The sequence below is a fragment of the Trachurus trachurus genome (assembly GCF_905171665.1).
Source record: "Trachurus trachurus genome assembly, chromosome: 13".
NCBI lineage: Eukaryota > Metazoa > Chordata > Actinopteri > Carangiformes > Carangidae > Trachurus > Trachurus trachurus.
Genome location: NC_139892.1, coordinates 14223572 through 14247934, shown reverse-complemented (window position 1 = coordinate 14247934; position 24363 = coordinate 14223572). Strand labels below are relative to the sequence as shown.

Here is a 24363-nt window from a genome sequence, read left to right as displayed (position 1 = left end):
TATTTATTTATTTTAACACTTTTTTTAAGGCTGAATAAGATGGACAAATGATAACTAATGATGTGACATCCATATGAACCCCAGAGTATTTTCTTGCCCACAGTCACAACTTCACAGATGTTTTGCCTCATAAACATTTTCAGTAAACCTGTTGGCAAACTGCTGCAGTCAGACAAAATTGGGAAATGTTTTTATCAAAGCATTTTAAGTGGGTTCAAAGGAGTACACTCAAACCACAGTCACTGTAGCTTTTACACATAGGCACATTCTCAACAGGCAAAGGAGGAAGTGGCTAGGTGCTTTTACATGAATCACAGAGACCCCTTTGAGGAAAAAAAAAATGGACCCAAAACACTATAAATACCCTCCAGGGCTTCTTGACACCAATGACTGGTTTGGACAACACAGAGACAACAACAATGATAGCTCTGCTGCTGCCGCTGCTGGCGCTGGTCGCTCACTCCGCTGCTCTGCCTCTGTCAACCAGGGACAGAGACAACTGGATGGTAGCAGAGGTAAGATATCTGAGCTCGCAGACCAGTGAAGTGGCTCCTACTTTTGACTTTTTTTTCATTATCAGACACAAAAATCTTTTATTTGATGCTCCTTATATGTGACAGCAACTTCATGTTTTCCTCCAAATAGAAATACCTCCGTCGTTTCTATGGTCTTCCAGCGGGTCTCCAAGGTAGAGACGGGCCATCAAGTACCTTTCAGTCCAAGGTCAAGGACATGCAGAGATTCTTCAAACTCAAGGTGAGATATGGGAGAACATTTAATTAGGTCTTTCCTCTGTAGCTCATATTGATCCATGTCATTCTTTGGTTTTGCGATTCTTCCTTTTTTCACTTCAGTTTAGTCTTGGCTGTATCTTTATTGTGTGTGTGTTTTTAAAGCTTTTCTGTTTTGATGAAGTTAACCTAAAAAGAAAATACATCCCAAAGGTTTATCATATTACACACAATACCACCAGTTATTTCCAAAGCTATTAATGTGGAGAGGACTGGATCTGCTAATAAATGCTGTTACGGACAGTTTTATATAGTTTCTTTCCACTTCCTCTGCCTGTGAAGGTGACAGGGAATCTGGATGACAACACTATGGAGCTAATGAAGCAGGCCAGATGTGGCGTCCCTGACATCGGGGAGTACAACCACTTCCCCCGACACCTCAAATGGCAAAATAACAATGTCACATTCAGGTACGTGTTTAAATGAGAATATAAAAAGGAGTTGAACTTTTCGTTATTCCCTCACTTACCCTGTGCTCTCATATCCCTGATGTTTCAGGATTTTGAATTATACACCAGATCTGAAGAAGTCTGATGTAGACAGGGCCATTCGCAATGCGCTGAACGTTTGGGCCGATGTCACCCCTCTGACCTTTAAGAGGCTGCGCGAGGGAATCGCTGACATTATGATCAGCTTTGGATCAAAAGGTACAAAAAAAAGCTGTCGCATTAATTCTGTGTGACATTGGCTAAAACCATATCGACTCTGAATTGAGCGTACTCTGCCAGGTATATTAAAGAACTCTTTGCTGTGTGAACCCTGCAGAGCATGGGGACTACAACCCTTTCGATGGTCCTAACGGACTGCTGGCTCACGCCTACCCACCAGGCCAAGGCATCGGAGGAGACACTCACTTTGATGAGGACGAGCACTGGACCAAAGATTCATCTGGTACATATAACGCACAAGATGCTCACCATATTATCGTATAATGTTTATTACCACCTATTTTGACTGAGTTTATTCTCTCCATAGCTTACAACCTGTTTATAGTGGCAGCCCATGAGTTGGGACACGCCCTCGGTATGTCCCACTCCGCAGATGCAGGAGCCCTGATGTACCCTGTCTACGCATACACCACAGGCTTCCCACTGTCTGAGGACGACATTGAAGGCATCCAAGCTCTCTATGGTGGGCAAATACATTACTTTACATTTTGATTTTGGATTAAATGGAAACTGATATAACTGAAATTGATGGGTTAAATCATTCTTAGACAAGGGATTTTCTCTTTTCTCACATGGAAGTATTAATGTGAATGCCAACTGTTCAAACACAGGTCCAAACCCCGACCACAGGAAAGTAAAGCCAAGGCCTGATGCACCAAACAAATGCGACCCCATGTTGACTTTTGATGCTGCCACAGAGCTCAGAGGGGAGACCGTCATCTTCAAAGACAGGTACAGTCAGACCTGCTATGGTTCATTTAAATCGTTATCATCACAGAGTGCATGGAAAATCTCTTGAGTCTCTTGATTTCTACCCAGAAAAAGCTCTGTAAATTCACCTTGTATTGATATATGTATGGAGATCTGTGTGTGAATCGTGCTATACTGTATTTTATTTACATGGTGCACTTTGTTGCAGGTTCTACTGGCGTATCCATCCTCAGATGGCGGAGCCTGAGCAGACACTGATCAAGTCCACATGGCCGTCCCTGCCCAACAAAGTGGACGCAGCTTACGAGAACCCAGAGAAGGATCTAGTCATCATATTCAGTGGTGGGTTTTCATCTCCTCAGATATTTTTTGTGTTGTTTTGTGTTATTTTGTTTTACTTTAATTAGTTTTTCTCTCTTCAGGAATCCGAATGTGGGCTTTGAATGGTTACAGCCTCGTGAATGGTTACCCAAAGTACATACACAAACTCGGCCTCCCCAAGACGGTGAGGAAGGTGGATGCAGCTGTTTACATCAAAGACACAGGCAAAACTCTACTCTTCAGCGATGAGGAGTATTGGAGGTATGTAGAGATGCATGTTACTCTACACTTGTCAGGTATATTGAAGTTCTTGAGTCGGTCTCGGTCGACAAATGTAATGATTAAGTACTTCACTGATCCTCTTTTGTTGTTATTTGTCGCTCACAGCTACGATGAAGCAACAAGAACAATGGACAGCGGTTACCCACGAGTCATCGAGGATGATTTCCCTGGAATGGATGACGAGGTCGACGCTGCTGTTTATCACTACGGTAACATGAAGCTTTCGATACTACATTTTCTTGAATGTTCAAAAGGAGGCGGTTGATCCAACACTGATCCCACTCTCTGCTCTCTTTCAGGATACTTGTACTTCTTCCATGAGCATGTGCAGTACGAGTACAGTTACAACTCAAGGAAGGTCATGCGCATCCTGAGGACAAACTCCATCTTCAACTGCTGATGAGATGATCTGCGTCTCTCAGCGGTTTGGTTTAGAAATATGTGCAAGTATAGCTGGCTATATGGTGAATGACATCAAAGTAAAATAGTTGTTAAGATGAGAGAAGGGAAGGTGCAGGCCATGGAGGAGGTGGACACATGGAGGGAAGGACCAACATTAAAAAAAAAAAAAAAGTTTATTTTTTACCAGTGCTGGGCACATGTAGGAGATGCAATTTGTTAGACACAGAATTCTGGAAAATTCTTCGTCTCTTTTCCTTAGATTATTTTTATTTATTTTACAACTCCATATTTGCACAAGTTCCACGATGCACAAGTTGTGTTTCTGGTGAGTGACAGTTGGCTCGGCTGGTCTGTGAAGTCATGACATGACTTGTTGTCACACTAACAGTATTTCAACAAAGATCACAGCAGTTTGGTAAACTGTATTTACCCTTATGACATTTTGTATGTTTTGTGAATTAATAAGAGTACAGTGGAGAGTAAAACGGTTGTAATGTCAGTGTTAAAGAGCTGTGCTGTTTTTTTTTAGGTAGTTCAAGAGATTGCATTTAATTTATTACATTTCACAAGGGTTCTCAAAGGTTCCTTAGAGATCCACTTACTTAACTTAGATTTAGACATACTACTTTCCATCTGTCATTTAATGCCAAAACATTTCTGTGAATTTTATCGTCAGTATTTTCAAAAGTTTTGACGAATATGATTTATTCATTCAATAAAGAATAATGTGAAACCAAAGCATTGTGTATGATTGGTGTAAATCTGTGGCCAGTTCATTCTGAATCATCAGGAATTTGTGGAAATTATTTTTCCATGACTAAAACCAGTCATTTCATTTCATAACCTTTATTTAAACTCGGAGATATATTGAGGAGTAACCTCATTTACAATATAGCCGAAATGAAACACAAAACATATAAGGACAGAAGACAAGACATTTGAAACATACAAAAACTTAACAGAATACCAGAATTTAAAGGTGACTAGGATAAATTGAAACATATAGTTAAAAGCAGGAGCAGTTAGAGGTAAAATAAGATGTAGTTATGGTTTTAAATTGTCCTATTGATAAAAGTGAGGTAAGTTTCAAATGATTTTGCAGAGAGTGTTCCAGGTTGTAGGTGCACAGTAAGAGAAGCTGGTCTTTCCAAGTTCGGTGTTAACAGAGGGAACCTGCAGTGTGAGCCAGTCTTTTGAGCATGTACGATAGAGACCTGCATTGAAAGATACTAGTGAGTTAATATAAGATGGTAAGAGACCAGTAAGAGCTTTAAAAATAAATAAAATCCAGTGTTGATCACGCCTGGTAGATAGTGAGGGCCATCCAACTTTGGAATACAAGTCACAGTGATGAGTGTTGTAGCTGTTGCCAGTAATAAACCTCAGGGCTGAATGATAAACGGTGTCAAGTGGATGTAAAGTTTTAACTGATGCATGCCTGTATAAGATGTCTCCATAATCTAAAACTGACATAATAGTTGCTTCAATAAGTTTCTTCCTGCAGTGAAAAGGAAAGGATGGTTTGTTTCTGTAGGAAAAGCCTATTTTTTTTGTCTTAGTTTGATTACCAGATTAGATAAGTCACTTGTTTTAATGTTATATCCGGTCAATGCATAATATTATTGTCATATACACAGGGCTGTTGCTAGGAATTCTGGGCCCCCTGAAAGAATACCAAAGTGGGCCCCTGCCCCCTTTCCACTTTTTTTTTCTTAGACTACGTACGTATTATCATTTTTTATTTAGCCTACTTTGTTTTGATGCTAATGCAGCATTACTATGAGTATTATGCAGAATAATTCAGCCATACAAAGATTAGACTACTGGGTTTTATGGGGGGGCCCTACTGGTCGCTGGGCCCATAGAATTATCATCACCTTTCTCCCCTATACAACGGCCCTGCATATACAGTAGGCTATACACACAGGAGACAACTGAAAAGCAGTTACTTGTAGTTATCTACCTTTCCCACTAGAGGTCACTCCTACCAACCGATTGAGCATGTGGAGCTCCTGCTTGTTGAAGTGATGGGAATCTGTAGGACAGGTAAAGTGACTGTAATATAGACGTCACGTGATAATATAACAACATGATCAGTTGAGATCATGTGAGACCAGGTGTGGCTCCCGGCCTGAATTTGGAAAGAAAAGAAGAAAAGAAAAGAAAAAAAATCATCATATGCTTCATTAGCACAACAAATGTTGGGGAAAATCTTTGGCTCTGGCCACATTAAACCTCAACATACCAGACATCAAACAGACTAAGCACTAATCATATTAATAAAGAGCCATTACACAGAGTATCTTCACCCACCAGCATCCTATATAGCAACATTAAGCCAAACACAGAGTGTTGGTGTAAGCGGGTACAGTATGTGAGATGTTTGATGAAAAATTAAGAGTTTGTGTACTGTCAGCGGCGTGGGTTTTGAAAGGTCGGTGAAGTATCTCCAGCAGAAGTTTGGGAAACAGCGAAGCTTTAGCCAAGCAGCGTAATCCACAGGCCCAATCATGTGGATGTAATTACAGTGCAGTGAAGCAGTCACCTCATTAGCCTTTTTCCGAGGTTTTGCGTGGTGTAGGCTGTGTCACAAATCCTGTGTATTCATCACTAATGTTGACTTTGGAAGTCTAAGCTCCAGTTTAGAGACACACTGATGATTAATCTGGGAGCAAGACGCCTTTTTACATTAGTCCTTGTTTTTGAATTAAAGTAAAATAATCAGGTCATTTGCATGTGTCAGAAATAACACAACATGTTCTGTCTTTTTGGGTGTGAATGGTAATTTTGCAGTAAAAAAAAAACTGAAAAAGAGGAGAGAGACTTGAAGAAATTTAAACAACAGAGCTGCTTGGATAGATTGATGGAAATGGATGTTACAGGCATGTGACTCCTGTAATTTAGAGATACATGTTAATTAGTCTTTTTATAATAAATGTTTATTTCAGTGTCAGGATGACTTTGTCTTCTTTGGACAGAAAGACCCTGCAGCAACTTGGTCTGTGAGCTCATTATTCGACATCTTCAGCCTCACTGTTTAATGTTAACTGCATTTGGTCTGTAGATTTTTATACATTTTCTGAATTATTATCAATAAAAGACTGCAGAGTAAGTCTGTATTAACGATGTCAGTGCTTAAAAAAAAAAAGCTGCTCTAACATTTCAAGCTTTTTCTAAGAAATGTTTATTTTAGTGTCCGGAGAACTTGGTCTCCTCTACTTGGATGTGTTTTCACTGCTTGGGAAAAGTGAACAAGACGGTCTCTGGTTTCTAAACATTCACTATTGGCATGCTCTTATTCCTCGGTGGTTTGCAGAAGTAGAGCAACCTTCAGTACTGGCTTGACTTTTGACTTATGTAGAACACTGCAACTGAGAAACATGAAAAATTAAGTCACTTTTAGCCAATGTGGATTTAGAGGTCATATATCGACATATACTATACATACTCTCACAGTTATGCACCTTTCTCTGTTCCTGAACCGGTCGGGAGTCATTATCATAACCAACCCTTTCAACTCATTGAAAATGTAGCGAGAAGGATTTGAACCGGTGCCAAAATGCAAAGTGAACCTTGAATTTTAATGTCTTTCTGCTGGTTACAAGGTCATGAACTGATGCTGGGTTCGCTCATGTTTGAAGCGCAGTCAAGTCCAGTGCTTTAGCCACATTACAGAGCATTCCCTGCTCTGTGGGCAGAAGAGTCTGATCCTGCAGCCAAGACTCGAGATAAGGTGGGTGTGTTTTGGCTAATGAGTGCTGCTGGACTGCAATGAACTCTGTGAAGCCTAAAGATTTACCATATGTAATTTTTATCCATCATATTTGTCCTAATTTCTTCTATTTTACTGTTTTGAATGGTAGGTTGAAACATGTCTGTGAAAAATGGCACTGGAAAAAAAAAGAAGAAAGAAAAAGGTGGTGTCCTTATATTGTAGGAAACCCTTCACAAAGCCCAGCCCCAGCAGGCAGCTCCTGATGGAAACCAGATGGAGGAGAACGACAAAGAGGGCAGCAGAATCAGGATATATCCCTTTTCCTCAGGGGGAACTCCCTCCTCAGACCACCAATATGAGACGTGGTGATGCAAGACTGTTTCTACACTCATTATACTCAGTGTGAGCAGGCAGCAAGGTTTACGGAAAAAAGAAAAGAAAAAAAAGCACCCAGTAAAAGCTGCTTTACTTTACTGCTTTTATGCTGTAAATTGCTCATTTAAGTAGTGGATCACACATGTGCACATATTACATCATGGTGTTAGACTGCAGGTCAGATACAAGTCTTGTACACCTAATTTTTAAAATGCTGATGAACTTGTTTTTTGCTGTGTTCTCATAATAGTAGCAGATTTCATCCAGCCTGTATCTGTTCATCTTATCTTTCTCCTTGATCATGTTCTGATGCCTTCACTGTACTGCTGGCTCTCTTGTCTCATCTTCCAGCGTCTATCTGCCCCTTCCCAGAGCAGAATAGAAAAAAAAAAAAAAAACAATCTGAAGTTACCGTGTTTAAGTTTGACTGAAGAGACACAGCCGCTGCTGGAATGTGGAGAAAAAGTCATCTGTTTGATGTTGGCCTGCAACTATAGGTAAATCAGACCAGATATGACCCAGAGCAGGGTCATAAAAGTGACTCAGTAGCTGATTTTATCTCTGTGGAGTGACAAGGAATCTTTACAGCAGCAGTGGGAGATTAGATAATGTTTACAAAATGTCATAACCTCAGGTATTTGATCCCAGAATGGAGGATTTGCCATTTAAAAAACACCTCAGTTTGTTGTAAATAGCACAAGCTCCAATCAAATATTGTCACTTTGTTAAGGCAGGTGAACATTACATCCACTAAGATGGTCATCAAACTTTAAAGATAGAACTTTTTTTTCTCAAGTCATGCAGACAATTCCCATAATGGATTTTTTTTTTGCAATCCAATCAAGCCAGACTATTGGTAGAAAATAACTGCAAGGATTGGGTTCATCCTGAAATGTGAAGCACTCCGGCTTATAAAAGTCAAATTTATGAATGAAGACACAGTAGTATAGCTCATCACTGATTTGGTGTTTTCATTTTCCTCTATCATTATGAATGTTGTAAAGGATTACTGTCATAAACACAGTGACGGGCCAAAATGGGATCGCACCAGGTGTCGGCGAGAGCAACATGATGCCGACTTTGTTCCTTCTTGGCAAGCAAAGTCATGCTTTTCTCTCACATACCTGATGTCACAGACAATAGATTCAGCAGCTGATAACAAGGTACAGTTACAACTGTACAGTGCATGGAGGTATAACAGTGTTGCTATAGGAAGGAAACTAATGCTCCATCTTCATCATCTGCAGTGCACTGTACAGTACATGGACACGCCACAGAGTCTCTGGAAAAAATAATCAATTTTTAAGAGTAAAAGGTCATTTTGGAAACATAAAGATAAAGTAGCTTGACCCAGGTCAGTCTCTCGCTATCTGTTACCGCTGAGTCATGGTCCACTTGGCAGTACAGTGAAAATGCAGGGGTCAATGCATGATGTTTATTTCTCTTGATGATTTTGATGTTTTGCTGCTGTGAGATTTTTTTTGGTCACAGTGGCATTTTTTTTTACTTAATTTTTTATTTATAAGTCAAACAAACCAGCAGTTTCCCAACTTATTTTGACAAACTTATAACCAGTTGTGTCAAAGGACGAGACAAATATGTATTAAAGCTTTAAAGTAAATGGATGTATGTATGAGATTCTTCTTGGGTTTCTTCTTTCTAATGCAAATCCTCAGATTTTATCTTGCAATATTCATTTGTATTAATTGCAATAATGTGAATGTGCTATAGCAAACTTGGCTTAAAATACCCACGTCAAATGTATCAGAAACACATTTCCATTCAGCAGTTATTTACAAGGGGCCCAACAATGGCATACAGTGGTAGAAACTTCAACAGCTTTTTAGTGGCTCTCTGGGAAAAACAAGCAAATCTTTGTGGCCTGTGACAAGTTGAGCTGATCTTTTGTTTGTCTGAAAAACAAAACCTCTGTGCGGAGCGGCAGCACGCTGACACAGTGCCTTGGTGTCTATTGTCACAGTGGCACGACAAGCCAGAGGGCATTCAGGGCAATGATACGTCAATATCACTGTTGTCGGGCGAAAAAAAAGGAACATTATAAATCCAATAATCAAAACCAAAAAAAGCTTCTGAAATTTGCTCCTGCAAAGACAAATGGTTGGATTTCCCAGCGTCCTCTGGGAATGAAAAGTAAAACCTCGCAATGTTTGGAGCAATATGGGCTCATTGTTGAAGCAAAGTGTATTAGCTGCTTGGATTGTCTGATCCTCCAGAGGATCTCCACAGGAAGGTCAAATTAGATTAGTTTGATAGTTGTTCAAGCAAGAACAGAGCACTTAATAAAGATACCCTGGTTCTGCTTGCCTGAATTAATTATACACAGTTCAAAGCTTCCCTCTGCTTTGAAGTAATTATGTCTCGCAGCCGGACCACTGCAGAGAAGCAAGTGATTACCTTCTGATTTCTCCACTCACATGTCCCACACCATCGTGATGCAAACAGTGCGCCAAAAATTAGAGTTATTCTCAATACTACACATTAACTGTGAAGTCTAGGCTGGTCTTCCAAAAAGCGGTATAAGAACAAGAAAAACAGGAAGATAGATCTGAGTCAAATACTAAATCTTGTTCAATCTTGTTCAAGCGTGCATAAATGTGAAGTGCTGTTTGTTTAGTAGCGATTACACCACAAACATTTGCACATTACTTACACCTGCTATTTTTTTTTCTTAGGAATCAACTGAAAGCATGACTAAAAGCACGACCCACTCACTTAAAGTTTCTGTTGACCCAGTTTCAACTTCATCCAACAGAGTAACCTGGGAAAAAAGGTCTCTTGTTTTCCTGATTAGTGCCTCCTCCTCCTCCTCCTCCTCCTCCATGACTGACAGAGATTTAAAGGCTCTATATTTATGTGATGACATTAGTGCAAACCGCCAAAACAAGCCTCTACATTGTATGTTTTTTTACTCGGAGGGGTGAGATTAACGGTCTCACCAGTTAGGCAACCTTACTCCAATTAAACATCATTGCACTGCATCAAGGGTTTCTCTATAGAGTTCGTTCTTCAGCATCGAGCTGAGAAGTCAGCATGTCTTTCAGCTGCTCTATCGATTCCAGTGCTGCGAGGAACTTTTCCACCTTCGCTTGCTGTGAAAAATCAAAACGAGCGTCCTTGAAATCTTGTGGTTCCTCCGGTGAGAGTCTACAGAACCTCATTTCTCTAAACTAAGCGAGTCTTTGATGTTTCATACCGATTGCATGTCAACACATTTGTGCTGCTTGTCCACACATCTGTGCTCATCCCAGACAAGACAGAGTGACATTGTTAGTTAGGGGGCAAAGTGAAATGTAAATAGACATGTGACCTGATGTTCTTTCAGTGGATGTCTGACTAAGTCCTTGTTCTGTTCTAACGACAAAATGCCATGTCCTTAAACATATCATGTCATGTCGAACACTAATTTTCTCACCAGATTTTGTCCTCATATATGAAGACCCACAACAACAGCAGGACTAAAGTAAAAAAAAGAAAAAAGAAAAAGAAAAAAAGAATTGCGTTTGATGTTTAACTTGATTTGTTGTGCTGTTGCATTCCCTGAATGTCTTTGCAATTTCACAGTGGTGTGTAGCGAACATTTATCCCCAGCGCTCCTGAATGCAGGCGGGACAGTGTCTGATGAATGTTTGGCTCCCTTGGTCTCGACATGCCAGCTCTTTAGGAGATGGGACAAAAAAGAGGCAAAAAAAAGAAGAAAAAAAAAAGCACCAACATCTGGAAGTGTTTTCTGCAACGGGGTCAAATCCACAGGGGCTTCCAAGCAGCCTCCCACCCGCGTGAAGAGAATAGAGTCACATTCACACATACACCGGCATAAATAGACTCAAACACAAGACAACTGGAGGAATGTGGGCTTGTACAGTACGAGACCTACCAGAGATCCTCCATATTCTCCAGCTCAGTTTTCAGGATGTGACATGTAAAGTCCAATGATGCAATCTGTGGAAAAACCCCTTGGTTTAGTCAGTCTTACTCTTTTCTTTGTTTTGGGGCTGTGTCTGGGTGTCTTGGAGTTTGAGAGAAAAGTAGGGTATAATGTGAATGTCTTCTCTGTGTCACAGGACGAACACTCATTGCCAGACACACTCACACAGGAGATCAGCGAACTGCCGTGACTGAGCCCAGCTCTCCCCCTCCTCCTCCTCCTCCTCCTCCTACTCTTTCTCCCTTCTCTTCCAGTCTCATTCGCCGTCCAGTCACCTCCTTGGCAGGTTACCAGCCGAGTGTAGCATGGTAACCTGCCAAACCCATGGTGTGTCTGCCCACTTCAGTGTTTATTAAGAGCCATTAAAGACCACAAGTTTGTGTATGAGTCTGTGCATCCAGACACTTTCAAGTATAGAAAGAGGGTGAGGGGGAAAAAAAGGGCTTTAAACACAACGTGTTACCAAGTTGTAAAAAGTAAAGAAACTGTTGAGAGTAAACCGCTGAGATCTAAGCTTTGACAGTCACACCCTGCTCTGAGTCAGTGCTGTGACACAGAAATCACAGACTGCTTTGAAAAACTGTATTTTCAGCAAACAGCTTAAACACAATGTCGGCACTGACAATCTTTTTCCTGTGTTTGGTTTTGTTTTCAATGTGTGTTTATGCTCCTTTGCTCACACACCAAGCTATTGTAGCCATTCTTACATCAGACAGAGCGTGAGTAATGACCGGTCATTTAAACCAGAAACCATGGGTGTGAGAATAGTCAGTTTATTACACATATGATTCATACACATATATATATTCATATGTATATATAAAGTCATGTACAATATAGTTACATACATACAAATATATACTTCTACACCAAGACTTTGCTCATCTGGCGTCCAATTAACCAGCTGAAAAAAGGTTGATTTCCTTTAAAATCTCTAAACGAAGACACCAAAGCCATTATAAACAGCTGACATTCACAAACCCTAATATGCAGTCTTGAGGCTGATCGTCTTCTTGGAAATACCACAGCATTGCTTAAGTAAGTTTACAGGTGACAGCGCAGTGCAGCTCAGTCTTGAAACATCAAAAGATGCCGACATCACGTCATTGGTAACTTGTTCAGATGTGTTTCAAAGCTACCGACTCATTAAAACGGGGACCGGCTTGACACGAGAACAAAATAAACAACCAGTCGACATGCACACGCCTTGTAGAATTTGTGTAATGTCACTTAATGAGTGCATGATATCCTAAGATGCATGCACCTAGCTTGCAAAGGCTGAGCACCAGACTTAATGTCACAATGAAGAGGAACCGTTCGTCCAAAGTTAACACATCAGACGAATCGTCAGATGTAGGCAAATATTTGTAGAAGTAAATTCAAGTAGCACAATGGTAATTTTGTGGGTGTGAAAAGAACTGTTTGGTTTAACAAGTGTTTGCTGCATGTTTCCAAACCACACTTGATAAGTGAGTTTCTTTTTCACCTAGAGTTAGATAAGAAGTTTGATACCAGTCTCATGACTGTACGGCAAATAGAAAGCTATAACCAACTAGTTAGCTTAGCTTATCTAAAGACTGGGAACGTGGGCAATTAGCTAACCTTTTTCTGTCTGAAGGTAATATCTTAAAATCTTATTTACAGACATTTATTTGATCTGTACATAAACTAAAAACAAGTAACACAATAGGTTAGGTTTCATTAATGAGCTTCTTTTCACTTTGCTAAGCTAACCAGCTTCACACTGAACAAACATAAGAGTGGTATCAATCTACTTGACTGACTTTCAACTACAAAAGCAATATATAGTATACATATATATGTGCATTTCCCAAAATGTTCCTTTGATCATCTCCATAAAGCATCACATTCAAAGTCAAATGACAATTCTTAGTGGTCAGCAGAGGGTTTTGTTCTACAGTGGAGGACATTCTGACATTTGTGTAAGTGCATTATTTAAAAAAAATGCAACTAACAAGTGCAAATAACTCTTAATATGGTCCCACTTTAAATTATGTCGATTAAGTATGAAGGAATATCGCCTGGCATTGTCATCCTTGCACACCATGCAGTCTCACGTGTTACCAAATTATTCCATGTGTTTCTTCAAAACACCTCCTTTCCTACAACCCCAACATGTCAAACTAGCACATTTGACTGTACTTAAACAACCTCCTGGCACTTATTGAACAGATGTAGCACTTAATGCTCACACCACAGTTCCCTACTTTACTGAAACTTACTGATGTCCTTCACTTGGAAGTTGTTTTTGTATAAAAGCATCTCCCAAGTGAATAAATGAAAATGTAGTGTTGCTATTTTACTAAGTTTTGAATTCAAGACAGACTGTCTACCAGTTAAGATTATACTGAATGTTAGGATGTAAAAGCAACTGTTCTGTGCTATGAGATATGCTATTGCGTCTCTAAAAGGTACAGCATTTGTGATATTTGTGTCAAGAGCTCATGAAGGCTGCGTTAAACCTTTTAAGACATATTGCAAAGTTTCACCTAGAAACGGAGGTAACCGAGTGAGAGTTAAGAAGTGTTTTGCATATAAAGCAGATAAGGCACAGCTCTGGCGTCTGGATTGTAAGTACGAGTGGTCCGCAGGCACAGTCTCACAACGCGATGCCCTCCACGTTACAGTTCAGCACCTCGTCGTGTTGGACCTGACCCAGCTGCCGGTGGAACTGTCCCTGTTTCTGGGTCCTCCAGCAATGGATACCTCGTCCCAGCGTAATACTCCTAACACTGGGCAGGTGGGTCAGCATGTTATTTGGCAAGGACGACAAGGAGCCGGACAAATTAAGCTCTTGCAGGGAGTCTAGTCCGCTAAAGACAGCAGGGATCAGGCTCTTCAGTTTTCGGTTGTTGGAGAGATCCAGAACTTGGAGGCTCTGGAGGCCCTTGAAGCCATAAGGCTCAATTTCCTGAAGCTCAGAGAGGCCGCTGATGGATAAATGAACCAGATCTTTCAGCTGAGCAAAGGCTCCTTCCTTGATCTGCGTGATGGGGTTGCCATCCAGATTGAGGTACCTCAGCGGAAGTCCTTCCAGGATTGGCACACTCGACAGCCGGTTGACCGACAGATTCAAGCTTTGGATGTGCAACGCTCTTCCGTGCGAAGTCGTGGAGACTGATACAAGCTTGTTATGAGACAGATCCACGCTGACAGGTTCACCGTTGACTTTGGTGGCAAAAACATCCATGTCGAACTCCTGGAAGCTGTTGTGGCTGAGGTCAACTTCAGCCAGCGGGAGGCCAGAGAAACAGCTCGGGGAGAGGCTCACCAGGTTGTTGTGGCTCAGGTCCAGCGTCTCCAGGTAACGCAGCTTGGACAAAGCATTGGGGCTTATCTGAAAGTGAGGAGGCAGGGAGGAGATTAACAAAGAGAAAAATAAGGACACTTCAAGTGGGGGAGTGGCAAGATAAAAATGTTTTCAGAAGTGAAGATGCTGTGAAATGAAAACATAAGATGAGACAGATTTGATTTGTGTTTGGTTTGGTTTTGTTGTAATCTGCATAGTATTCTCAGTATTCTGATGAGTAAAAGTTACAAAATATTGTGAATGACTCATCCTGCCCTCTAAGAAATTTCAGCACAGATCTATCCATCAAATATGAGTTGAAGCTAACTCTTTACACAGAAACACACACGTATTTGTTTGACCATTAGCTACTAGTAGGGTAATGTTTATCAAGCATACACCACAGATTAACAGTAGCACAACAGAGAAAACATCTCAGCCTGATCTGAACAGATTTGAACTCTGTTTTGGTCTCCACCATCTTACAAGGTAAGCATCTGACTGTTTGGATGTTGTATATGAGAAAGAATATTCTATTTCATCATTAAAACACTGTACCAACCTTTGTAATAAGGTTGCTGCTGAGGTCCAAGCCAACCAGGGTGGTGTAGCCTGGACCAGCTAACATGGTGTCACTTAGAGGTCCCATGGAATTGGAAGACAAGTCCAGATGGGCGGTGTCCAGTGGGATGGGGATGGGCATCGTGGTGGTGGGTCCCAAGCCATGACAGTCCACCCTGGTCAGGCTGAAGCTGTCGAACAGGCCGAAACTTTCCACCTCACAGTGGCATCCGGGGTGGCAGTTCTTGACGGCGCTGGACTGGATGGCGGCCAGCAGCGACAGGCCAAAACACAGGAGGAGTAACATCATGCCTGGGGAGAGAACAAATATATTAATAACTGCATTGAAACCTTTTTTTTTTCCCCACCAATACCACACCTGTTGGCCCGTTCATTTATCACGTTCTAAGCAGCTTTCTTTCAGTGAGTGTCTGGGAAAACTACACAGCCTCGATCACCGCAACACATCCAAACACCTTGTTTGTGATTATAGGAATTAGAGGAGCAGTCATTGTTCAAATGAGTCTTTAAGGTATTCGCTAATCTTCTGCAAAAGACTTTAAGCTTTTTATTGTGCAACTGGAGTAGCCTCAATTTCCCCCTCTTGGTTTCCCAGTGGGTGTGACCCGATTCCTTTGATCAAAGAGTTACATTGCACTTTCTTAGTTTACTCACTACAACATGCACTGATGAGGAAATGAGAATCAAGGCCCTTAAAATATCTCTAATCCATCTTAAAAATTAAAACTTCTGACTATCAAGCATCTCCTCTGAGACTTCCTGCTTTAAAACAAATTCAGAAACAACTTCTCATTCTGAAAATTATACTTCCATAATTTAACTCTATATTGACTGTGCGAAAGCATATGGAAGAATGGATCATACCTCTTTTTAAAAGTTTCTAGGTATCCGTCATGTGTGAGTGAAGGCTGAATAGAGCTCACCCTGTTCAACTCTCTTCAGCTGCAGCAATGTGTACACACAAGCACACACGCAAACACTCAAATAAGTATGAATACTGCGCAGAGGTTAAGAGTTATGCAATAGGCAAAAATGAACGCGTCATGGTAAAGTCACCCAGACCTGACAGAGCAGAGTGTGCGTGCAAGATAAAATCTTATCCATTATTACAGCCACATGAGAAATTAAATAGTACGGTAGCTTCAAAGATAAATGTACAGAACACATCAGTCTATAATCAGTCAAAACGATGTGACAGTGTGAAAATAAACCCGTGACCTACCTACCTCCTACTGTGAACACCTTTCAATTCAATTCAAATCAAGGGACAAATCTAAAAGGACATGGAAGTAGCTAAAAAAAAACACACACACACCCATCGATCAATACACAAAAACAACACACACGGTACAACTGATAACATTCACAAATAAAACAGCAATGAGTGAATCATTTATAAAGTACCACAATTCACAGGAAATGCCCAAAAATAAACAAGTAATGCATGGTTTATCATGAGTTAGTTCAGCTCAATGCACATGTATGTTTGCAAACAGCAGTAATATGACACTGCTCTTTGAGCTTTTGATTTGTTTTAAATACTAACTCTGTATTTTATGGTCGGCAGTTAAGTCGCGCTGATTTAGGTTAAGGCCGCTAACAGGTATATCTAACAGGGTTAATGTTATTTATCCTAGCTTATGTAAGAGGATGAGGTTACATAGCTGTGTAATACTTTAGGATCAACATATGCAGGCTGATTACCACAGCTCAAAGTCTACTCAGACAGAGCTTCTCACCTCTGTGCAGTGTTTCTTTTGTTTTAACCATTGAACCTTTCACTGTAACACTGATAGTGTGGTGTAAATTTAATCAACTAATGGACTATATCATTATTTTGATCTGCTACAATAAAGGGTATGACTTAAATATCAAAAATAGTCATAAATTAGATTCAAAGATTTTTTTTTTCAACTGAGCCTTTGTGCCACTTATCAAGATGAAAACAACCAACAAATGCACAAGAGTTAGCATCTCTTTACAGCAGAGAGACGATAAGTGTTTTCATGAAGGCCAGGTTTTGACCAACCAGGCATGGCTGAGTTGTACGAGCGTCAAATTAGACTGACTTCACAAATCTTTCACTCACTGAACAAAATTTAACAAGATTCTTCGTGCTTGAGCTCCTCAGAAAATTAATAGTCCACCAGTGGTTTAAGCAACAACATACAGTACAGTAAGGGGCAAAGGGGAAAACCTGACGGATGAACTGATGAACGGATTCTCTGTATCTTAAAGATATGGCAATCTGACCAAATGTCACGCATAGTGCTCTGCATTACAGCACATCTGGTAATTACCTCAACACATAGGCTACCGCTTTCACAGCAACTGAGAAACTCTTCTTTACATGACGTCACTGGCAGACGTGAAAAATGGTATGCATTTCCAAGTTTAGTTTAACCTCACGTCTTCTACAGTACAAACTACGCTGTCACCTCTGTGTGGTTGCGTGTTCATGTGTCCCTTTCCTTCCCCTCCTGCATCCTGGGGCTCCATCTGTTGCTTCAGCGAGGACTGTGAACTTTCTGCACCAGGTGTTCCTCTCAACCTCTTGCCAATAAATCTCAGCTAACAGTAAACTGCTGCTGTCGCTGCCTTCAAATCAGGCACAGTCTAACTACTGCAATTATCCAATGGCAACAGCAGTTAAGAGCTGTGAACCCCCCAGAGTGGACAATTGGCGAAGGCCTGTGAAATCACGCCCCGACACCTTCTCACTTTCAGAGGTCTTTTCACACCTTTTTTTTTTTTTTTTATCCTCACGGAGCAGCAAAAACAACCGCCACTGTCCTCTGTGGATCATCAGCCATTCATGTTTTATTTATTTATTTAACCTACAACTTGGGAATGCCGCAGACAGTGATTACTTTTTTATGGCACAATTTTCACTACATCATGATTTATCACCTCTGAACTATGTTCAGACTTTTGCAAAACTTTAACAATGTGATAATCCAATTACCACAGAGTGTTATCAGTGTAAACGCAATCACTTAGCATGCCAAAACCCAATCTAAAAGCACCACATTTACTGCCTACAAGCTAAACACTTGCGTAAAGAGATTGTGTCAAGCTGGTTTTGTTGACAGTGAGGAGTAAGAAACACATAAATCAGAATACAAAGTGAATGTGCCCAATATAATATCCTTTTACATCACCCCTTTAACACGTCTATTTGCATCTGTAACCCCATCTAGTCCTCAATTCGTTCAGTATCCTCCAGCGCTCTGATGTATTCTTAATGTCATTGAGACTGCTCTTTCCCTATTTAATCTTCAAGTTGAAGGCTGGAAACTGTGTAATTAGAAGATGGATGCCACGCTAATCCTTTTAAGCCAAATTAATGCATGACACTGGGGAGGGGGCAGCGAGTTTATATTAAATAGATGGTACTTAAGTGTTTTAAAACAATTAGGCAGCAATGGGACGCCTACAGTTATGACGAATAAAAAACATGCACAAGCACCGAGATTGATCAAATCCATCAAAGTGCAATTTAGCAGGGTTAGAAGAGACAGTGGTTCAGAAAAGTGATGAAAGATTCAAAAGAAATGAAAGTAAGTGCACGGCCAGAATATAAATATCCTGTCAATGATAAACCCTAGAGTAAAAGGTTAACTTCACTCTGGGCTGTTGGGAATATATTAATAAAGACAAACATAATGAATCTGTGAATCTGTTCATTAGATTGGTCAAGCTGATATCAAAATCAGTATCTTACCAGAACTAAGTTCATTTGTAAAATAACAGCTGATTATAGCCTACTAACATATATTTTAAGTCCACTTTTAGATTGCACCATTACCACTTTTACTGGGAGTAGGCTAATAGACCAACTTCTTCCAGCAGACATCCCAACCAAAGAATGGACTCTTCTTTCTGGCTTCAAATGTCAATTTTCCACCCTGTGCCATAAATAATGAGTGAGAAAACTGTGACAAATTGTACTTCTGCTCCTCTGCATTACAATACAGGGAACCACGTACCATGCCATGCCCTGGGAAGTAAACATAAGGGGCGGGTGTAGAGACTCCGCATGGGCACCTAGCTGCAGATCACATTTCCTGCAGCTGTACGTGGCAAACCCGCTGCGAGCAGAGAATGAGACCTCTACTAGTCTGTGGTCTTTTCAGATCAAAAAACCAAACAAACAACAACAACAACAACAACCTCAAAACAGTTATCACATGTGTAGCTACGCCTGAGTTCACTTAATAACGCCATCAATTTCAACCCCGCCCCTTTCTGCTGTCAATCACAGCTCCACATGTCACCTCTACGCGCATCATTCACAGGAGTTCGTCACTTCGTCACAAGTTTTATTTCTGGTTTTATTTAACTTTTTATTAATTTCATTGTTTATTTATTTGTTTTTTTGGTCGTGTCTGGATTTATTTGCGGTAACGGACAGACAAGAGCCCGGCCAGTTAAGTCGGGACACCAGGGGCGGTTTCTTAAACACAGAGGCAAAACGTGAAATCTGATCTGACCACAGCGGTCCTCTGTCCGAAAGTACACCGCTGACAGACGAGGGCTCCACAGCCAGCCTCTGTCTGTCTGTCTGTCTGTCTGACTGACTGACACACACACACAAATACAAAAGTAAAAGAAGAAAACTGTTCCAACTTTGATAGCTTTTTCTCGTTGGTCCAACTTACTTTGGTGTCTTTCATCCAGACTGTGAGCTTTTTTCGGGCGTCTTTTCACTTCACTTCACCGCTCCCATTTTTCCCGACCCCCGCAGCGCAGCGCCGCCGTGTCCCGGTGGTTAGTCCGTCTGCTGCTGGTCTCGGCTACATGAGCTCCGCACATCCGTCTCTGTAGTGTCCGCTGCTCCACTGCAATAAACTGCCACAGGGGCTGGAAACACTGGGGCACACTCGTCTGTTCCCATCCCACAAAGTCCTGCCCGGTAGACTCGGCTCGTTTTACCCCCGTCAAACTCACCAGTGTACGAAAACGACAGGACTTCCTGTCGGTGGTTTCCAAAATAAAGCGTTTTCAGCTGTTGGCGGTCAGGGTCTGTTACTCTGCGAAGTTATAGGCTATTTGCTCAAAATATACTAGCTACTCCATAAAAAATACAATTTCGTTTACTTTTTGTTGTTCTGTTACCGTTTTATTAATATAGGTAGGCTACTGTGCTGCCTAGGTTACAGTTACCATGGTGCTTAATGTCACAGTGTGGAAAGAAATGACTGCAGCTAATTAGCCTAGCACTCTATAATAGATAGATAGATAGATAGATAGATAGATAGATAGATAGATAGATAGATAGATAGATAGATAGATAGATAGTCACTGTACAGAGACCTGGGCTATAAAATTGGGCTGGGTTGCTCTGAATCATTAGTAGGCTAGGAGCTTTAAAAAAAAAAAAAAAAAAAAAAGACAAATATTGCACTTTTTTAAAATGAAAATCTTTATTTGACATTTGAAAAAGTACAGACAATCAGAATTTGTTCATACAAACAGACATTTTTGAGAGATAATGAAAGAATAAAATATAAATAAAAACAATAATAATAGGCTATCTAGCCTAAAATATTGCACATAACACCGACACTATTGCACATGATGAATTAGCCTTTTCTGGGATTAATAACTCATTTGGGAGCTGATGCCTGTTCAGCCTCTGGTGCTCTTCTACCATAGTTTAACTAAGCTATTTGTGTTAAATCATCATACATTTTACATAGCCTAACATAGCCTACAGTCTAGACACACAGACATTTTGAAAGAATATGCACTAAAACAAAAGCACAACAAGATGCACTGTCTGATAGCTACAGTTTAGGAAATACTCTCAACTTGCTCCCTGTTAGCCAGATGCTTTTATTTTTTAATTCTCACACGTGTAACTTCCGGGCTCTGCTCTCTCAGGTGGGTTTGACGTTTCTTCTCCTCGGCGCGTAGAGGAGCCACACAGCTAAACGCAGACCCACTTTCGAAAACAAAGCCAGAAACAAAGTGTTGCGCAACAAGGCGGTGGTTTGTTTCATTTGGCCACAACTTTGCATTTTGATGTCACTGTCTGATAAAATAGGCCTAAATGATGTGAACGGAAACCCAGACATTTCCTGTTGTTACTGCCTACTCAGCAGATCTGCAGGCTCTTAAAATACTAATGCTGACAGATCCTGCAGGTTTATGTAGCCTAATTTGATTTTTGAATACACAAAATGTTGTGATTAATGTCTTGAAGATTATTCAGACACAAATTTAACTGATTGTGAACTGCTGAACATAGCTGCACAGCAGATCTGTGCAGGCCAGACAGCCTAATGTTGCATCATGTTGAATCAGACACTGTAACAAGTTTACAAAAAAGGAGGGCCAGAAACACACAGGTCAAGTGTGATGAATAATGGTGAACATCTGTTGCTGCTTACACAATGCTGAGGGGCCTCCACTCTTCATCTGCACCCTCGGCCATTGTTTTCCTCATGAGAGCATGACAGCATCACAGCGCGTACACCCATACAGTACTACAACACAGTCATGCACTCTCAAGAGTCTACACAAACTAAGGCCACGGTTTTGAAAAAGAGAAAGAGAGATAGACTACAGAGATGTGTGTTCATGCAGCGTAGTTACACACAGCCAGACACACACAGCCTATACACAACCCCCTTGTAGCCTATCTTGCAGTGTCTGGGAATCTTCAAGGCTGTGAAGATAAGATAGGGGTCAGGCAGAATACAGAGAATGCGATGAGTGTGGAAAAGCAACAACAATGAAAAACAAAACAAAAAACCACACAAAACTCAAACCTGTGGTAGAAAAACACAACATAGTTTCATGAAAATATTTTAACCAAAACAAACAGAACCAAAGTGGCATTAAAAAAATAACTTATTAGCTTCTAACTTTCATTCACTACCTGTTGAAAAAAATAAAAAATAAAATCTTGGATGAATGTAGCTACATCTTCTTAGCTTCCAATAATGAAATGAGTCCATGATGCATCAAGTCTGTCTATTCTCTTCATCAAGGTGAGAAACAGAGAAAACATCACTTCATACTCTTTCCACTAGGTGGCACCAGAGCTAAAGACATCCAACAGTAAAATCTGCCTGGAGCTAACACTGAGATGGATCATGAAGCAACTCAAATAAACCACCTCACGTTTAAATACCTGACAGCTTTCATTGGCAGTAGACGGGGAAAGAAAACACTGACAAACACAAGAGGATAGTCTGACTTCCAAAATATAGTAGAACAGTTAGCGTGTCAATTTTAACTTTTAACCTGTAAATTCATGGTAGGCTATAGTAGTGACAACGAGGCCCGAGATGTATTAATCATTACAAACATTTCTGTATCCAAAAGTGACAGTAAGAGACCATATAGTCTGAGCATTTTTACTTACTTTCTAGCTCAAAACACATTTGATTTAGACTATAGGCCATATTCTCATTTACTGAAAATAATACTGATAAAATAAAGTCAATTTTATCTTGAATTTTGAGTTTTTGAAAGTCCATACACCTCATGAATGCAGGTTAAACAATTTCAGTCTTTTTTTTTTTTAGCATTGACAACATTTGGGCTCTGCTCTTGTGCTATGAAGGACATGCATTAATATCAGTATAAAAAGTGAAAGGAACTTCCAAGTATTCTCCATTTACTTTTCACTGGTACCACTTCACTGGTACACATTTTCAATCATTTATTCCCCCCCCCCCCTCCCCCCCCCATACACAATGTTAGAGATGTGTCTGCAGATTTTGATATACAATTTGTGGAGAATATCACTGTTTCATTTGCATGTATCTCATACAGAGTGCAGAGCTCATCTCAGGAGCAGCATCTGATGTGTTGTGTTCACTGCTCACTGTGTGGACAATGCGCTGCTGAGTCGTCATTTCTGTCCACTATTCCTGGCTGCAGGACAGCGGTGTCAAGGTGTTACGTTTAAGAGGCTCATCAGCTTATGTGGGATATGGGTCAACAAAGGTGGAATCTCTTTCCAACTCCATATGTGTTTAATGCAATGTAATATTCTTGTAACTAAGAATTGAATTGGGTTGTTTATTTTTCCCTGTACTGCATTTTTGTCAGTCAATGGTCAGGTTTGAAAGGATTTTTTAGTTGGAGAGAGAGAGACAGGCAGACAACTGAAGTGGTGAGGTCTCTCTCTCTCTTACACACACTCAAACACAAACACACAGAGATGCAGGCTGATTTAGGTTGAACTAATCAGTCTATATGAACTCTTTAGCACAATCTTACACTGTTACTTTATTTTCTGTATTTCAAGGGCCTACAGAATCTACTGTTAGGGCAAGAGCATCATCAGCAGTCACGCTCATGATCTGCAACTTTATACAAAACAAACAAGTTTGTGTGGCAGTTAACAAAGTCACCTTCTGTTTAATCTAAACTCCCACTCCACAGTCTCATTATGGTTTTGTTAAATCATCCACCCGCTCCATATTTTATCTTGCACGCTGTCATCCAAAGGGGGTGATGTTGTGGCAACCAGCTGTTCTTTGAGTCATTTGCCAGCCAGGCTGTTTCACTGGAGAAGTCTTTTGAAGAAGAAAAGACTGACGCAGGCAAAAGGCAGCAGAACTCAGGGGACTCACAGGGAGAGCCCTTCGTTATCTTTAATGACTCCCACTCCGCCAGGGTTCAAATTCATTTGATCTGTGGGACCTGAGGTACTGCAGGCATATTAAACCAATTAAAGGACGGTTCAGGTGTCTCTGTGCAATATGACTGAGGTGTCTCCATGGCAAGAGAAGTGTCTGTATATTAAGTATTTATCTCTGTTTGTGCAGAGGTCTTGGCTGTAATGTATTTTTTTTAGAGGGACATGTTAATTGATGGGAAAAGGCCTCACTGCCTCTCTGGCGTGATAACAAGGCTTTTAAAGCAGACTAAGGCCTGTTGTCAATCCTCTTATATTGTGCCTCACTGAAAATGGATTAGAGAGTTACACCTACGTTGTGGCCTCAGGTCACTTTGGAGGGATTTAATTGAATGGGGCTGTAGCTGACACTGGCCTCCTATATTTACAATACATCCAATACTTTTCCATTTTTATTCACCAGAAACGTCTTTTTGGGGGTGAAGACAGCTCATTTTTCAATCAAGTTCATTTTTGTTTTTATCTCAACTCGATTTGGATGATATCTTATCTTTTTTTTCTACCCCCAACCCAAATATACATATGACAGAAAGAAAAGCTGAGGGCCACGGGTGTTTTTTTCCTCGCTCAGATATGCTGCCTGTGAACAGAGGTGTTTTTG

At 40.6% G+C, this 24363-nt stretch overlaps 2 protein-coding genes across 3 annotated transcripts; one reads left to right on the top strand and one right to left on the bottom strand.

Moving 5' to 3' along the window:
- Positions 1–306: 306 nt before the first annotated feature.
- Positions 307–3173, top strand: LOC310995391 (collagenase 3-like; the record flags this gene model as incomplete). The annotated part of the gene is given in 12 exon segments (XM_083984442.1): positions 307–328; positions 331–515; positions 646–756; positions 1074–1201; positions 1290–1438; positions 1557–1682; positions 1767–1922; positions 2071–2191; positions 2379–2512; positions 2593–2752; positions 2879–2982; positions 3073–3173. Coding segments are annotated over 12 exon segments (1497 nt in total).
- An 8795-nt stretch (positions 3174–11968) lies between these two features.
- On the bottom strand, positions 11969–20037 carry tsku (tsukushi small leucine rich proteoglycan homolog). 2 transcript variants are annotated; one of them, XM_083984768.1, is made up of 3 exons: positions 19765–20037; positions 15084–15394; positions 11969–14569 (listed from the first exon to the last, which is right to left on the bottom strand). In XM_083984768.1, exons 2-3 carry the CDS (start codon positions 15390–15392, stop codon positions 13832–13834), a joined length of 1047 nt encoding a protein of 348 aa, XP_083840894.1. In that variant the 5' UTR covers positions 15393–15394; positions 19765–20037; the 3' UTR covers positions 11969–13831. The 2 variants fall into 2 exon arrangements, with proteins under 2 accessions (XP_083840894.1, XP_083840895.1); XM_083984769.1 differs by lacking the exon at positions 19765–20037 and adding an exon at positions 15968–16091.
- Positions 20038–24363: the final 4326 nt, after the last annotated feature.

Bases quoted from the DNA above. Each gene is read 5' to 3' on its own strand.
- tsku (XM_083984768.1), bottom strand. From the start codon at position 15,392: ATGATGTTACTCCTCCTGTGTTTTGGCCTGTCGCTGCTGGCCGCCATC. The intron at 14,570-15,083 runs GTTGGTACAGTG...CCTCACTTTCAG, and splicing joins GCAGCAACCTTATTACAAAG to ATAAGCCCCAATGCTTTGTC.